Raw genomic sequence first — 19,055 nt, forward strand, 5'->3', positions numbered from 1 at the left:
AACTGACTAAAACCTCCTGTCGCTCAACAACCAACGTCCAAACCTCGCATGAGACAGAACTCATGACAAGGCAAAGGGGGGAAAGTGAAGCGTTTAGTGCGGAGCACATCTCTCCCATCACCCTCCCCCTCGGGACGCCGGACTGGCGGTCGTCGGCGCCACGACCACCAGCCCTCTCGGTCGGCAGACTGTCCGAAGCCCGCCTAGATGGCGCCGGTTAGAGTGGGTTACCCTACGGAATACCCCGCTGGGCCAGAACCAGCGTGGGTCGAGGATAGCCGGCCTTCCATCACCCGGATGCTCTTGCGTAAAACGCGTGCAGAGCAGCTTGCACGTCGTCTTCTTAGGCCCCCCTCGCCGGTCCCCAGACCGACATGTGAGGGGGACCCGAAACACTTAGAGGGCCAGGGCTTGGGCGAGATCCGCCTCCCTGGCCCCCGCTCGACGGCGGCGGGATTGTGCGTCTCTCACGCGCCCCGCCGCCTCCTTCTGCGAGATGGTGCACTCGCAGAAGTCGAGCATCGCCTTCCACGACTCGTCGTCGCCGAGCATCGATGCCACAACACTCGGCAACGACAAGTCGGTTCCTATTTTTGCGACGAGGACACGGCGCCACCCCTCCCATGCGGGGCAGGCGACGAGCGTATGCTCTGCCGTGTCCAAGTCGCAACCACAATGGTGGCACTCTGCCGTCGGCTCGGCTGTGATCCGGTGCAGGAACTCACCGAAACAACCATGCCCAGTGAGCACCTGCGTAAGCCGGAAAGTGAGGCGTCCTCTGTCACGATTCACCCAATCCACAAGGACCGGGCGAATCGCCTCGACGGTCCTACGACCAGCCGAAGGATCGGCCAGCCGTCTGGACCATGACTCCAGCACGGACCGCCGAGATTGGGCCCTCCGTGCTCTGACCACACTGGGGCTGGGACGCGCCACGCCCCGGGCACGAAGTTCAGCCCGCCACCTATAGTCAGCGGCGAGCGCCTCCGCTTCCAGAACCCAAGGCGGCGTCCCAGCCAGTACACACGCCGCCTCAAAGGAGATGGTGCGATAACCACGGATGACCCTGACCGCGATGGTGCGTTGCGGCCGTTGCAGCAGCTTCGCCACCCCCACGGCCAGGGCCAGGCCATATATTTCTTTGCTTACCTATCTGCCATTAGCCTCTAGAGGCTATTCTGGCTTTACCATAACTGGGGGGTGAGCTTATGCTGCTCAATCATGGTGATATCAGTTCATATACACCAGTACCTTTGAAATTAGGTATATTTGAAAACATCCAAAATTACTATAATATGATCGTTTTTAAACCGATGTCCTAAAACTCAATAGAAGGAAAATGGTTTTTTTTCCTAAATCGCCAGCCCTAAATATCAAGGGTGGCACAAATTAAATTCTATGAGCCGCGGCGATGAGACGAGTTAATAAAATGAATTTAGTGCGGAACCCCGGTAATCAGGGCGCCGGGGAGCCCGGCGGGAAGACGCGGACGATTTTGGGGCTCCGTAAGACAATACACATGATAAAGAGTTGTTTGTTTAACGGAGCGACAGAAGGCAAATAATTGCGCTCTTTTTGTATCCTTTGGGGTGACCGTTTTAAATCGTTTAACCTTTTTTTGTCTTTTAATGTCTTCCGAAAGGGACGTGGTCTCCGTGAACGTTTTGTACCCGTATAATGTGAGCTGCGTTTTTGTTCTTATCGAAACTCTTGACATTAATTGCACGAATATTTTTGATGACCTTGGTAGTTTTATTTATTGAAAGAAAATTAATTAAATATTTCCTCGTGCCTTTTTTTTTTTATATTGTCTTTGATTACGTAGACAGATTGACCATTTCATGGCCTGCCTGATGTTTAGTAATTACCGGAGATCATTAACACCACAACGCGAATGCCGCCACCTACTCTGAGATTTGAGGTCTACATCTCAATTGTTTTTGCGCAGATTAAAAAAAATACGGATTTGATTTTTATTACACAACTATTCGTACATCGTATAAGTAATTCGTGAACTTGGGCTAACTACGGATTTTGTTAAAAACAAAATAGTGTCGCATCGAAACTATGAACTTAGTAATGATCAAAATAGATTAAAACACATTGAACGCCATGTGGCCCATCGGTGGACCTAGCGCACTATACCATTCGGCCTCAGCCAAAATCAGGGAATCGGTAATTTTTATCAACTTGAGATTTTCAATCTAAAATTTATAAAATGCGATAATTTGCAAGGAAGAAAATTTTTTTTTACTTTTAGCGTCTAGTTTTGTAGATATTTTAAAAGGCTATAATATTGATAAAAACTACAACTTTCTATTGGATTTGAAAAACCAAGGTTCGGCAAAAGGGACACGCGGCTTACTTCTATACGCGTTTTGTGTGGTAGCCGCAATCTGAAGGAAGCTTGTAGGAAGCGTTTTCGTTGGAACCCTCACGCGACTGTCGGGTGACCCTCATGGCCCAAACGGTTCAGTAAGATAAAACTCACCGGTGAGCACTGTGGCCTGATAGAAAAAACTCGATTTTTCATGTAGCGTTCATAGTGTCAAAAATTCGTTTTAAAAAAAGTGAAACAAACTCGTATGACATCATTTTTTAAGAATACCCTCACCTTAAAGGCATTGACATTTCGTTACTGCAACGGCGGGGTTCAAATTTCGCGACTATCATTAAGAAATGATTAACCTTCTGTTGCCCGAGGGTCGTGGCGGCTCATTACGTGATATGTCAACAGTTTGACACCCGGGGTGTGAACACTGAACTTAGGAACATATTCATCAAACATATTGCGACTTTTCAATCTGAATTAATTTTATAATATACTAGCGACCCATCCTCGCTTCGCTTCGGAAACTGTAATTTATTATTGAATTCTTCACTATTTAATGAATGTTATTATACATATAAACATTCCTCTTCAATCACTTTATCTATTAAAAAAAACCGCATCAAAATCCGTTACGTAGTTTTAAAAGATTTAAGCATATATAGGGACAGACAGATATAGGGACAGAGAAAGCGACTTTGAATGCGTCTAGGAAACCCGGTGTACCTTAGAATAGCAAGTACTCCGCATGAAGTGTAATTTAATAGTTATTTCAGTGAGTTTTCTAGTTTATGTCCCTACTGGGTTTCTATTAATGATGGTCAAGCATCTTGTGAGCGCGCACGGATAGGTACCACTACTTTGTCTGTTTCCGCCATGTCGCAATAGTGAGTTTCGTAAAATATATACGGTGGTCCATATTCACTGTTACACATCAAAATAAAAAGGTAGCATTGTTATTTAATGTACATAAGTGTGTATATCCTACTGCCCATAGACACAACCCACTGAGTTTCTCGCCGGATCTTCTCAATGGGTCACGATTCCGATCCGATAGTAGATTCAGCGAAGCACTGCTTTTACTAGGGCTAGTGTTAGCAATTTTCTCAGGTTGAGCCTAGAAGTTGGAATAGCCCCTTAGGTTACCAACGATTCGGTAAGGGAAAATAATGTATCCTACGTAATTCTCTGCATACCCGATCCTGTAGACCGAATGGTAAACAGTCGACGTCGCCCAAAACACGTCATTACGGATCCTCCCGATCCATTAACGATGCTTTTAGGTACCTCAAGAACCGGTCACCGTCCTCGTCGAACCCGTCGCTTGCGATGAAGGGCTCGACGAGCGATTTAACCCATAGACATAGCCCACTGAGTTTCTCGCCAAAACTTCTCAGTGGGTCGCGTTTCCGATCCGATGGTAGATTCTGCGAAGCACTGCTCTTGCTAGGGTCAGTGTTAGCATCACTCCGATTTGAGCCCCGTGAGCTCACTAGCTATGGTTACGCTGAAATAGCCTCTCAAGACTATCAGCTTAGATAGGGAAAAAAGTACCTAATATCGAAAACATGTATCCATAACAATCTGGCATTTTCAAAACCATCATGGTAACATAAGTAGTTTGTCTGTGTACCGCAGGCAAGCTCTGCTGACAGCGCGCTCGGACACCAGAGACGAAGATGACGAGCGGCCGCTGGACGTCGGGGGACCGGCCAGTCCACCGCCCACGTCCTCTACCCAGCACAACACTAGCTGTAAGTTTAATTTGTTAGCATTCAACTTCGCGGATCAATGGACGGGGAGAGGTTATGACATATGCGTAATTTCAGCCTGGTTCAGTTCGAGTGGTGGAGGTGGAGGCGACTCAGGGCCCGAAGAAGCAATCGAAGCCGGATCAGATTCGTCATGTTCTGGCGGCGCGCGGGCGTCCTCTCCGCCGGCGGGACCGTCGCGTCCCTCCCCAGCGCCGGACGTTTCCTTAGGACCGCCGGTACAACCGCCGCTCCTGCCGTACTTGTATCCCCCTTCGCTGTATCCGCCGCCGTTCTTCCCGCCGCATCAGATGACGCCGGGGCTGCTGTTCAACTTGCACCCGTTGCTGCAGCAGTACTCGTTGCCCCCGCCTCCGGTTCCCCCTACGGCCACGGCGCCCTCGTTGACGAAGGCGCACAGGTTCGCTCCGTACGCGCTGCCGGGTCTGGGGTCGGCGTTCGAGCAGGTGGCCCCCCGCGCTCGCTCGTTGAGTTCGTCCCCGGCACGAAGGTCGCCGCCGGCCCGGGCCGCGTCCGCCGACCCGCCGCCGGATGCGCCGACCTCAACGACGCCCGCCACGCCGCCCGCCTCCGACCTCAAGAGCATCGAGCGCATGGTCAACGGCCTCGACGTCGAGACCCAGGACTGACTCTAGCCGTACTGTACATACCTGTATTTATACTGTGCCTCGTTCGGGAGAGCCGTGATCCGCCGCGACGAACGCGACATTTTATATCGTTCCTATTTTGTTTCTTTTCGAGTTCTATTCGGGTCGATATCGTATGTTTGTTGTAAATAGTTAAGCTTATGTTAGAGGTCAACGACACCGAGGCGGCTCGATGGGGAGCGCTGATGGCATGGGATGAATTAAATAATCGAACTAAAATAAAATTTCAATTATACCTATTAATGAATGTTTCAAGGACCAAACCGTTTATAATGTCTTGTATCAAAAACGATTGTTTAAAATAAATGAACAAGAAGAATAGTTTAGCCAAGAAATAAATATTTGAAGTACCTACTAATGTTTTCAATATGTATTTTTATTTATTTTAAGTACATCATAAGTTCCCATGCCATCCTTCATCATCCGCAACACGCGTAGTACCGTTAGTTTACACACACCACTGCAATAGTAATAGTTTAAATCGTTTTATGAATTCGGTGAAATTTTAATGGGCACGTCTTGTGACGTCATCATGAAAGTATAGCACTAATTAGGAGATGAATGAAACTTATTTGAAATTAATAAATGAAATTTAAAAATTAAATTTCGCGTTTCAAATAATGTCCTATTCAAGGCGAACTTCGTAAATAAAAATAAATAAAGACGATGAGTTAGAAGCAAGTTGGCGTCACAGATAAGTCCGTAAGATTTAATCGAAATAAAATCGAATTAATTCCTCACAATATTTTACAGTAGCAAATAGTAATAATAATTAAAATAATATTGCTTTATATTGTAAATAAATATTATAAGGTGTATTTACGTGTTTACTAATAATTAATTATATGACATATTTTCAAAATATGTATGTTTTGTCAATTGAACTACGAGGTTGACGGGCGATTGATTGTCGTGTTCTTTTTAAATAGAAATACAATTTTTTTTTGTGTCTTATAACGTAAATATTGTTACCCAAAAAAAGACTAAATTAAAATTGCCTCGGAATTGACATCCATTTAAATACTGTCAGTGAAAGACCATAGATAGATAGATAGATAGAAAACTCTTTATTGCATAAAGACAAAATGGTATGGGATAATAACTGAATTCTTATACATATTAGGTAATTGACAGTAGGTATTTTTGTGCCAGATAAGCGTTTTAATACAAACCTCTAGAATTTTCGTGTAAGAATAGAAAAAAAAAATGATTTTGATACAGACTCAATAATAAGCCTAAACGTCACACAACTAATTCCAAGATTTACGTCATAAGACATTTTAACCTTTATTTATGTGGACATGTGGTACAAAATTTGTAAAATAAAAATATATTTGGAACGCTGCAATCAAACGTGCAAAAATACACGATTGATGAATATAGTGTAAGTTGAAAGTTTGTAATATATAGTTAATAAATGTAGTTAAAAATACAAAAATATATTATAAATGAATATAATTTTCCATGAAATTCATTAATTTAAGCGCAATAATAGTGTATTTACGAGATTTTCTGTGCGCGGCTGTCAAACTACGCCATTTTGAAATTATTTTATTAAAAAAAAAAAAAAAGAAGATGGTACTGATTAATTGATTATAGAGAAAAGAAAATCATTGACGGTCGCGACCCGAAAATGGGTTTTATATTTGTTTTTAAATTCGAAACTAAAAGTTTATTTTCTTATTTATTTAAGACCTAACAAGTTTTACCTAAAGGCTTCTGGAACATTCGAACGGAGACTGTAAAATTTTGCGACAGCTGTAATTGAAAATTATTCATTAAAATATATAGATGAATCTATTGAAAAGACTATTTATTTTTCTTTATCCTTAGACTTTTAATCTTTCGATATTATCAAAGCAATAAAACACAAATTTCGGGCATATGGTGACTGATATACACACATACACTTTTTACTGATGGTAGGACCTCTTGTGAGTCCGCGCGGGTAGGTACCACAACCCTGCCAATTTCTGCCGTGAAGCAATAATGCGTTTCGGTTTGAAGGGTGCGGCAGCCGTTGTAACTATACTTGAGACTTTAGAACTTATATCTCAAGGTGGGTGGCGCATTTACGTTGTAGATGTTTATGGGCTCCAGTAACCACTCAACACCAGGTGGGCTGTGGGCTGGTCTACCCGTACAAGCAAAAAAAAAATAAACTAAAGTACGTTTAAATATATCCAAGACCGATGACACTCAGACAAAGTATATCTATGAGAGAACTGTGTCGAAGGAATGCTGCATCGAATACATACTGTCATGATTAAAAACCACTTTTACTTAAGGCTTAAGGAACGACGGTGAACCAAATCAACTGTAAACAACTGAAACAATTGACAATTGACAATTGAAAAAAACTCGACTTTAAACCGTAAAGGTATTTATAATTATGCTTAAAACTCGCGAAAACCAAAGAAAATAATATCAACCACGCTCACGTGCGGATATTAACAGGTAAGCGTGTTTTTTTTTTCATCTTTGATACTTTTATGTACATAATTCGTAATTGCCCAAGTCAAATTTCCTAGTAGATTTAAAAAAATGTGTTGAAAACGTTTAAAAATTGCACGATTCTAGAGTATGAATGAATGCGCAGATTGAATAACGTGAATGGGACTATCATTAAAAATATAATATGTATCTTAAATATTCATAATTCAAACAAATCACGTCTTTAATTTCATCTATATTACATTTATGAATAATATAGATATAAATTTCATTATTTGTCTTGTCATCATCATCATCATCATCATCAACAGCCCACGGTCGTCCACTGCTGGACATAGGCCTCTCCCAATCCACACCACTGAGCCCGGTCTGCGGCTCTCCTCATCCACTTCTTGCCGGCCACCGTGCGGAGTTCATCGCACCACCTAGCCAATTTGTCTTGTACTATGATTATAACTGATTTTCATTTTTTATTAAAACGTCTCTAAACGATTTATTTTCCCTTTAAGTCGGCTACGTTTTGTAAATTTCGTCGACAAACAAGGAAAAAACTTAGATAAAAGTTTTTTGTTGTTGTAAAACACGAATCTTCTGAAATAGCATCATAACTAGCTTTGTAATACGACTTGAAGATAATTGAAGACTCTCCCAACACCAAAGCCGCCGTCTCCACGGTTCGAACACACGACTATTTTATCGTCGAAAAAAACAACGATTTTTTTTATGGTGTAGATAGGCAAAGGAATTTGTATACCAAACGGTTATAGAAGAACATGAGACATAAGGTCCAAATTTTGATTAATTTGGGTAAAAGCATAATTGATTCGCGAATAAAATAAAAAAAACCATGGTAGATTAAAAATTGTGTGGGCTTTCATTACGATCTGACACTAGACAGACTGATAGGCAGCGGCTTGGCTCTGCCCCTGGCATTGCTAAAGTCCATGGGCGACGGTAACCACTCACCATCAGGCGGGCCGTATGCTCGTCTGCCTACAAGACATGCAACATGATTACTGATATACACACATACACTTTTTACTGGTGGTAGGACCTCTTGTGAGTCCGCACGGTTAGGTACCACCACCCTGCCTATTTCTGCCTTGAAGCAGTAATGCGGTTTGACGGCCGGGGTAGCTGTTGTAACTATACTGAGACCTTAGATCTGATATCTCAAGGTGGGTGACGCATTTACGTCGTAGATGTCTATGGGCTCCAGTAACTACTTAACACCAGGTGGGCTGTGAGCTCGTCCACCCATCTAAGCAATAAAAATAAAAAAATGTTTTTTTAGCATAGCCGGATCGCGACTGGTCCAAAGACGTCATTTAGCACTCTATATATTGGAATATAATTAATTATCCGTTTTAAATGCTGTTATTTAACGGGCTCATACCCTAAATTTTCAGTTTAATGGGTTCAGGAATCATCGGGAATTTTTATCGTTTATACTATCTACAATAAAATTTGTGTAACCGCAAAAACTTAAAACCGATACTCGTCCAGTTTCGCAGTCACAATGTCGGTAACATTACAGAGAAATCAATTCGTTGACATCGCCATGTAAAAATCATAAACGTCAAAGCGCAATGGAAACCATTCACAAAGCTGGGTGTACACAGATGACAATCTAGACGCGCGCCTAGCAAGGTGTCACGTACGTAATTGCTGCGTCCACTATCAGATCGAAACGCCGCGTTATTCGCCCACTTAGTGGATTTGTATGCTAAAATAGTTTTTGTGATGTGATAACCGAACGAGGTGTAGCGCAAAACTTAAGATCTGTCCCGTGATAAGCACAAAATAAGGAGGCTGTCGCGGAATGCGTTGCGTTAGATTGATTAACGAGTGAGATTGAGTAGTGGTTATGTGTTTCGTCCATTCACAGGGGTACCGGTCGTGCAGGCTTCGCTCGTGTCTAGCGATAATATCAAAACAACATTTTTACAATCATCTCGTCTTGAAATTAGAAAGATTTCTTGAACGAATCACGGGTGGACGATCCGGCTACGAAGGACCATGCACGAATCACGGTCTGAACTAGTCTGAAGATGCGCCCTCCTCGGAGATTCTTGGACGAGTGTCCAATGTAAGTCCCAGCGGGTTGATTTAACTAATGCACCACTGATGGTTCGGCGATATGCTATTTATCCAAAGTATAATTTCCGTTGTATGTATATAGTTTAGGAAAACATATCGATACCGCAATTTAAATTTTTTTTATTGCCTTTGTAGGCAGACGAGCGTACGGCCCACCTGATGGTAAGTGGTTACCGTCGCCCATGGACTTCAGCAATGCCAGGAGCAGAGCCAAGCCGCTGCCTACTGCAACCTACTTTTACAACTAACGCCATCTATTGGCGACATAAATTCACCACATCTAATTTATAAGCAACTACATCTATGAAAACCCAGCGCCCATTTAATGTTTTGCTAACGTGCCAAGGAGCTTTATCGTAAACCACGATTGTTCCCAGTGAGCTGGCAATGTGTAATGCGTGATGATTTCTTATGATAAAACCTTTATCGCGGACACGTCCGGGCGCGACATTACCGCGGCGCTCGTGTGCACTGTGCTTTATTCAGTACTGAATAAATGTATGATTGTTTTTTAGCCGACTTGAAAAAAGGAGGAGGTCTTGTTTAAACGAAACATAGGTATACTTTAGTGTGTTCGAAATAAACTAGGTTTGCTGCCATCGATAGGAAGTGAGGAATTGGCCAATACGGTCGAGGTTTTGAGTGATGATGGTATGTCTTGCTCTTAGTAACGAGATATACGCAGATGTGAGACTCAGACTCCATAGTACTAATGTAAATACTACTATGATGAATTAGGCATTTAAATAAACAAAATATTATCAAAATAAATAAACCAATATCTTAGATTAGTAATAATAAATTAAATTGTCCATAAATATACGAAAAACAATGAAAATCAACTAGTATAAAATGAAAATGCTGGTATTTGTTGTTTTAAGAGCTATTTTTGACGGTCGCGACTCTGCATCAGACAAACTGTTCAAGAAATGCGATCGATATGTTATTGCGACTGCCCAGCACCCCAGTTCTCACTGCCATGAGAACTAACGAGTCCATTCTAAGGGAGATAAACATCCGAAAAAGCCTCTCTGCCATCTGCCGGGAACGTGTTATGAACTTCTTCGGACACATCACGCGGTCTCCCAGACATGAATTAGAGAAGCTCATATGAGCCGTCTATTATCAAAGGTGGCAATCTGTGCATTTGGACAAAAATAATTTATTGATATGTCAATACAGATTGATTTGAATATAATCGTCTCCTTCAAAGAATACGGTTCAAAACCTGCATTAAATAAAGGTTAATAGTTAACCTGTTATTTATCTAAGATGTCGTTCCGAAGAGTTTTGTGACTGCCAATGGAATACAAAGTCAATAATTCGTTTTTCTGATTTACCAATAATTGTCCAAAAGTCAGATTGCCGTCTTTGAAAATAGTCGACTCATATATGCGGGTCGCATAGAGAAAGCACGTCGTGGGCAGAAAACCAGTCAGATGGTCACATCTAGTAAGGTAAGCTAAGCACTTAGTGGTAGTCTGTACCATGGGGTCCACGCCACCCATGATCGAACTCTGTGAAGGAACGTCACATATGGTCGTGATCCTCAGCAGTGACGGAACGATATAGAAGAAGAAGAAGCACCCTAGTCCCCAAAGATGTTTAATGCTTCCACGGAATCCACATGCGCTCCAGCAAACTTCCTCGAAGCGAAACAGCTCTAAGCGTAAGCCCCATAACACTTAAAACACACCATGATTTCATAGCACGATTACAAGGTCACATTCTGTGGAATCTCTCAACTAAAACGCTCTCTCCGTTCTGCCCAATTAAAATGGGGAAGCATAATTTATTCCTGAACATCTCATTCTTTAGGCAGCGCGGTTCGTTATCCGTAAACGCAGCCTGCCTCTCGAGAACGGATACGGTGTGAACAAAAATTCCGAATATGTCAGATTCACGCCGCCGAAATAGACAAAAAGCTAAACTAATAAATTAAGACGCGAAATGCGGAGGTCTCCTTTGTATATATTAACTGATTAAGAATTAGAATATTGAATGTAACATTAATTTTAACGGCCGTCTGGTGTAGTGGTAAGTGACATGGTCACTACACAAGGGGGTCGCGGGTTCGAATCCCGCCAAGAGAAGATATTTGTATGATAAACATAAATGTCTTCTCCAGGGTTATGGATGTATATTAAATATATGTATGTGTATAATAAAAATCTTATATTTATTTCCGTTATCTGGTACCTGTAATACAAGTTCTTTACGAACTTATAACGGGACCAGTTAACGTGGCGTGATTGTTGGTAAATATTTATTTATTCATTTATTATGTAATATGGAACTAGGTATATGTTTATGTTGTGGTTCAATCCGCTTTAAATATACAAGTAATAATTTCAAATGTAACTTTAAAATAGAGTTCACTGTGCATTGCGATTGAATGTAATTAATAACATGTCGTCTTTTCGCATTAAAAGTGTAAAATTTCCAAAAATATTCGAAATTGAGTTAATAGAATCACATTGTATTACCAGTATTTTTCTCATAAATACTGTCAAAAGAGCGTAATTTAGTTTTAGTATTTTTTTTTTTTTAATTCACCTATGTTTTGACTACTGTTAACAAAATTAATAAATAATTTTATCTTACTTTAAAAGACAGATAATGTAACTGGTAAAAAATAAATGTTGCAAAGATGATTAATATTAAAAATATCACATGTTAAACCTTTAAAACACTTTCCTTAGTAAAATTAGTAAGTTTTGAGATTATACAGTTTTAATGCGAGAAGATGATGTGTGTTATATTTCAATTTTTAAATTAAAATCTAAGCTTTAGAAAAATCGAATCGATTTAGAATCCCACATGGTGTTACGAAGCAATCATGCACTCTGATTTGAAGGATGAGACAGCCGACGGCTGATTCTTACATCGGGCAAACCGATGTGAGAATCGAACTCGGGACCCTTCAGTCAGGGACGGTAACCATCACGCCACCGAATCAGGCAGTAAAATATCTCACAATGCTCTTAATGTCACCACTTGTGCGACCGACGTCACAGATATATACTCATTGCGCAAGTCTTATCTCACCGACTGCTATCCGAGGGCGCCCACAATCGACGCCGACGTCACGGTCCTTCGTGAGGAGACCGTGGATCACGATTGGATGTTACAGCACGATACGTGAGCTGGATACGAAATTTTAATATACAGAATCAACGCGGCGCGGAATCTGTATGGTCTGCGAGGGAACATTAACTACATTGTATTATTTTGAGCGTCCGCGTTCAGTTTAGTGACTAAGAGGTACGTTGTATTCGTATAGTAATTCAATTACAGAGCAGTCGAAAATTGATAATAGCTCTGAATATTTTTAATCAAATGCGAACCTAGCTGAAGCAAGTTGAAGGGTGATGAAAGATTATTTTTTGATAGCCTTGAGAAGCTATTTCAGCTCACGGGGCTCAAACCTGACCACGCTAGCAAGAGCCGTGCTTCGCAGAATCCACCACCGAATCGGAAACGCAACCCATTGAGAAGATCTGACGAGAAATTCAGTGGGCTGTGTCTGTGGGTTAATTTACTCGTCGAGCCCTTCGTCGCAAGCGACGGGTTCGATGAGAACGATGATCGGTGCTTTTCTTTGCATAATTACTTTTCTACATTAGACGCACTGTTTTTATTTATCTCACCCATGTGTTTCGATTAAGATTTCGACTCCGGTTACCATTTAACACTAAGTAGGACGTGTGCTTGTCTCCTCGGTTGTCCATTCTCGTAAAGCAATAAATAATCTGGGCTTTCAAATGAAAATGCCAGGCTTGCTTTCCTTATTAACAAATAAATTTATCAACAAACAAGTATCGAATATATTTTAATCAATGAGATACGAGTCGAATCTTCAATTTTACGAGTCATTACCTCTCGGCGCGATATCCTCGTGGATACCATCCTTAGGGTGGATGCAGGGGGGGCCCCTAACTAATAAATTTCCCGTAAATGATAAAAACTCGACACAGACGCTATACAGTCGTTATTAGTTTGTGAATTTTCTTTTTTATATAATCTGCTGTCTGCTGCTTTGCTACTTGTGGAGCGGACAAGATTCTCCAAAACAAATCAAGAGTTTTAAACGATAAACAGAGATTTTACTGTTCCCTTGACATTATCGATGTGCATTAACAACGGTAACCATTTACGATCAAATTGAAACTGTAAACTCTTACTATGATGTCATAAAACAAATTATGGATGAAGTAAAATCGACTAATAAAGAGCCCACACCGATCGCTAGCAAAAAATGTTTTAAATTAATTAATTAAGTTAATAAATACATCAAAAAGGTAAATGTTGAACCTCGAGACAATCGTTCTAAGTCTCCGTTCCATAGTCTAACGGCTGGTCTAGCCTTCAAACCGGAGCGCATTAATGATTCGCGGCAAAAATAGGCGGGATTTTTTTTTTTTTTGGTTAGGAGGAAATCGCCGGACTTCCGCCCTTTTCTGGGGATACTGGGCGGGGTATGTCAGAGTCGAACTGACTAAAACCTCCTGTCGCTCAACAACCAACGTCCAAACCTCGCATGAGACAGAACTCATGACAAGGCAAAGGGGGGAAAGTGAAGCGTTTAGTGCGGAGCACATCTCTCCCATCACCCTCCTCCTCGGGACGCCGGACTGGCGGTCGTCGGGGCCACGACCACCAGCCCTCTCGGTCGGCAGACTGTCCGAAGCCCGCCTAGATGGCGCCGGTTAGAGTGGGTGGGATGGTGGTGTTACCTACTCATGCGAACTCACTAGCTGTCCTACGTAACGATAAAAATGAACTAAACGTCTTATCCTGTAGGCCACTGACTTTTTGTTAGGCATCATAACATTTATATCATCACCACCTTATATCATACCGCCACAATCCATTCGGGTGATGAACTATGATCATGATGTTTTGTAGAAGAACTGCTGAAAGCTGTAGAGCAACTGCTAGTACCGTAAGCATGATATCGCAGAATACTCCCCTCCACGGTGTTTCTCGAGCGCTATGACATGCCCTTCTTCAAACGAGGTTTGTGGAGAGTATTAAACAGTAGGCAGCGGCTTGGCTCTGCGCCTGGCAATGCTGATGTCGATGAGCGACGGTAACCACTCACCATCAGGTGGATCGAATTATTGACGGTCTTCACGGGCACAAGAACCTTGAAAAACCTTGAAAACAAAAAAAGGATCAAATGTTTAATAAATGTCAATGTAACGCGCAGCAGACGACAGAAATTTTGAAAGTCCATAAGTTTTTGCGCTCGCATCCACAAAGGCCAGTTTATAAACTGGAACTCGTTCAGGAAGTGGCAAATTATGAAAGCGATGATAATAATATCCTTATAAAAAGCCCGAGGTAGAAAAAGACCGAGAAAGATCGTGCGAGAGAAAGTGATACAGAGTGGTGATCACGAACCTCAGCATTGAGGAATTCAATGCAAGGAGGAAGAGGTTTAACATAAACATTTGGGCTAGTTTGTCAATCCAAAGAACTTACAGTATTTCGACATTCAAACATGAAGTCTGAACTATTTAATTATATACGCGCTTTATCCTGACACTTGCAGACCACACCATAGAGTATTAATCTATTAACAAAAAAATAGTGCATGTTGTGGTTAATGACGTCACCGTCAACGAAGCGCGGGCGTGCGAGAGTGAGATAGCGAGATATTTGTCTTAGGCTCTTTTTTTCTTCATACATTCATTTCGCGCATCAGTTAGAACTTTTTGTCTGCTAAGAGACATCGGATTTTTTTTTTGAACGGTTGTCTACGACTTTACAGTAACCTTTGCATTACTGAACTTCATGACCGACGACGACCACTCACCATTTGGCTAACTAAACGTAGGCCAAAAGGGAACTAAAGATCAAATTCTACAAAATTTCAAAGGCATCTAGCTTTCAAAGGGAAACAAAAAAAATATATAGATAATATTTCATAGATATAGAACAACTCACAAAATAAAGAATAGGACGCATCCTTATATAAAACATTCTCGATTATTGATAACATTGTCAACGACCCCGTTGATGAAGACAAAATAATTAAGAGCAATTACCGTAGTGCTGTATCGCAGTTAACCACAGGTCTTGCGACCGAGCGATAAACTATTCATAGATAAATGATTATGCAAATTACTTAATACTGTCCCGGCTAATGCAATAATTCCCCTATCGTCCGGGCAAATCTGGTGTATTTAAAACCAGTTTAACTATTATGCATCTATATCTAAGCAAAAATTCTTGACAAATTTATATGCAAATCTTTCTATTCCGGTTTCTTTTAAAGCCTTTTTTTTTTTGTTGTCAATGGGTAGATGAGCTCGCAGATTAACTAAAGATTACTAAAACTCGTACATATAACAAATTAAATTCTACTGTCAACCTTGAAACAAGAGACCGAAGATACAATTGAATATGCAATTTCGAAAAGGGCACATGTCGCATATTTTGTCAAATACGTTTTTTCATATACATGTAGTTTTGAGGCTTACCTACACCCATTTTATAATAATTCCAGTAATTTTCAATTGCTAATTAACACTAAAGTATATCTGCTTTAGAAAATAGTTAGTTTTTTTTTATTTCCTGGACATTTTACATTTTCAGAGATGTGCCCTTTTCAAAATTGCATTTTTTTTGCCCTTGTAGGCAGACGAGCATACGGCCCACCTGATGGTGAGTGGTTACCGTCGCCCATGGACTTCAGCAATGGCAGGGGCAGAGCCAAGCCGCTGCCTACCACTCAATACTCTCCACAAGCCTCTTTTAAAGAAGGACATGTCATAGCGCTCGGGAAACACCGTGGAGGGGAGCTCATTCCATAGCCGGATGGTACGTGGCAAAAAAGACCTCTGGAAACGCACTGTCGATGACCGCAGTGGCTCCAGGTAGTATGGATGAACTCTACTCCGGTGGCGGGCGGTGCGATGGTAAAAACGAGATGCCGGTATCATCTCGAACAATTCCTCAGAGCACTCCCCATGGAACATTCGGTACAAATATTCAATTCGGCATATTCAATTATATACTGTTATAAACCTACTGTTTCGTCTTTCTGAAATCGAAACGCACGCTTTTGCATGGTGGAAGTATTCAGGGTGGTAGTGTTCACACGTGCAAATTTAAAAAGCCACCAGCTGGCAATAATAGCATCGTGGTAAAGTCTGCTTGAGTTCACTGTCGCTCATTGTATAGAGAATCTCTTAGGGGCCTTGGCCGCACCCACAAGAAAGAATCTTAACTACTTATAATAGCAGACTTGCATATTGCTAAATATTCTCTATCGCCTTCATAGCGAGAAACGCGGATTTAATAATGATTTGCCGACAGAATTCCGAAAATTGAGTTTAAAATTATAAATACTAGTGGTCCCACAGACCAGAGAATTTAATCAATATTTTTTTTTATGTTTAAACATTATTCTATTGTCAAATACAATTGTACTTATATACTCGTAATATAATCACAGATTTCGCCAAAACTACACTATACATAAATATTAATAAAGACAAACAATATTCGTCTATTCTCAATTTGACCACAGACTTTAAACACTAAAAAAAGTTAGACAATTGACAATAAACAAAGAATATATTTATATAAATGTGTTGTGTCAAATACATGGTAGTGTGTGTAATTTTTTTATTATTGATTTAATGTATATTTTATGCATTATTTAAAAAAAATATTAGCATCGAGCACTTCTCTATATTCTCTATAAGTGTGGAAAATGTCATACTCCTCCGTCCGCGCAATTTTCGTATAAAGGGATACAAAGTTTTTGCTTCACGTATTAATATATAGATTTTTATAGATCATCAAACTAAGACGTCATCATTTTCATCGTGTATAAATTTTAAATGCACATTATAGAACATTATTGATCAGCATTCAGGTCGAAAACAAATTACCGGCAAGACATTACCATACTTTTTTGTCACTTCACATTAATTCTAGTGGGTGGCAATTGGACAACAATGTTAGTTGGATAATTTATTGCATCCGTTTACGAAATTCGGACAAAAAAAAAACGTACTGCAAACAAAATTAAATATCGGGACGCATACAAAACGGTCTTACTTGGAAACTAATCGGCGGCCGATTTAGATAGACATCCTGCAACGCACTTTAGATGCGCATACATTATTTCTGAGATTTACTCAGAATATACTAGTAGTGTAATAGTTTATTAGCTTAGGCAGATAAAGTAGACCTGAACGGAAGACATTCAAGGTTGGTGCAACTGATTTTGTTGCTTTTTATTATAGAATTAGGGAAAACATTACAACTGCATCTGTTTAATTGAGTATACGCCTGAGACATAGATCTTATAAGACATAGTGGTAATAAGCTCATGGTCATAGGTAATTGAATCCCTTAAATAGTTTTGGTACAAAAGACGACGTGCCCTTGTCAGTGATCGAAATGGATAGCACATTAATGCTTATTTCTGCCGTAAAGCAGTAATGCGTTTCGGTTTGAAGGGTAAGGCAGCCGCTGTAACTATTCTTGAGACTTTAGAACTTATATCTCAAGGTGGGTGGCGCATTTACGTCGTAAATGTCTATGGGCTCCAGTAACCACTTAACAACAGGTGGGCTGTTAGCTCGTGCACCCATCTAAGCAATAAAATAAAAAAACAATATTATTATTCACTTGTGCGAGTTTCTGGCTCATGATACTATCAGTTCTTAATGTAGAAGTAAAGAAAATGATTATATGTAGAAACAAAATCGGTGTCTACTAACTCTAGGGACGTATGTATGATGGAGAATTAGTAATAGTAGCTAGAATAGACTAGGGTATATTTTGTACAATAAGACAGTACATTATCACGTTTGTACTTTTGACTTTTTTAAATGCTCTTTTTGGCAGAAAACGTAAAGGAAAACCGATAAAACAAGCATTCCAAGAATGCGAAAACATAGTTGGCTTTTCATAGAGTATCTCTAATACTCGTATGTACTGGGTGGCCGGTCTATTTCCGAACTTAAACCAAGAACCGATGAACCTGCCGTGATAGTACAGAATTAATGGCGCCGCCAACCCCGATATGAGATGAGCGCTCATACTACATGCGACATTTAGCAAAACGACGATTGGCTTGTTTTAGAAACCAACGTTATACCGATCATGTTTTAAAACTCGTCATTTTCTTACACATTTGCTTGATAATAAACGAACAGTCATATGTATAGCCCAGTGAATATCTCGCCGGAACTTCTCAGTGTGTCGCCTTTCCGATCCGGTGGTACATTCTTTTTTTTATGATTGAAGGATTACTGGTGGCCCGGAGGCCTTTCCAGTTTCACCAGGACAGGTGTACGAGCCGGGCTCAGCCAGAAGGAGTGGGATTTGCTAACAGCTGCCCGAGCGCCTCCGAAGGAGAACTAACAGCTCAAGAGCAGCTGCTTCGCGAATGAATCTACTACCGGATCGGAATCGCGACCCGCTGAGAAGATCCTGCGAGAAACTCAGCGACCTGATTCATGGGTTAGGTTGCACGTTAGGTCCCTAAGCCTGTGGTAGATTCTGCGAAGCGCTGCTCTTGCTAGAGTTATTATTAGCAACGATGTCAGATTTGAGCCCTGTGAACTCACCTAATAAGTTCGAAGAATCTAGAATAGCCCCTCGAAGTTACTAGAATAGGTGGAAAAAAAAAGATGTGAGATAGCAAGATTCTCGATAAAATTTATATCACGTTCAGTATAGTTTACATTGCGTAGTTTCTGAAATACCAACAAATCGCCCACGAGT

General features: G+C 40.9%; 1 protein-coding gene across 10 annotated transcripts in view; it reads left to right on the plus strand.

Annotated features, from left to right (window-relative positions):
* Positions 1 to 6,555, plus strand: part of LOC101735390 (optomotor-blind protein) — a 137,914-nt gene extending 131,359 nt beyond the window's left edge. For 8 of the 10 annotated variants that reach the window (XM_038016614.2, XM_012692808.4, XM_038016609.2 and 5 more), the window contains 2 exons: positions 3,950 to 4,083; positions 4,159 to 6,555. In XM_038016614.2, coding sequence (XP_037872542.1) covers positions 3,950 to 4,083; positions 4,159 to 4,730 — 706 coding nt within the window. In that variant the 3' untranslated portion in view covers positions 4,731 to 6,555. The remainder of the gene's footprint in view (positions 1 to 3,949; positions 4,084 to 4,158) is intronic. The other 2 variants (XM_021349866.3, XM_062673028.1) reach the window with 1 other exon arrangement.
* The last annotated feature ends 12,500 nt before the right edge of the window (positions 6,556 to 19,055 follow it).

The sequence above is a fragment of the Bombyx mori genome, chromosome 16, assembly GCF_030269925.1.
Source record: "Bombyx mori chromosome 16, ASM3026992v2".
NCBI classification, from domain to species: domain Eukaryota; kingdom Metazoa; phylum Arthropoda; class Insecta; order Lepidoptera; family Bombycidae; genus Bombyx; species Bombyx mori.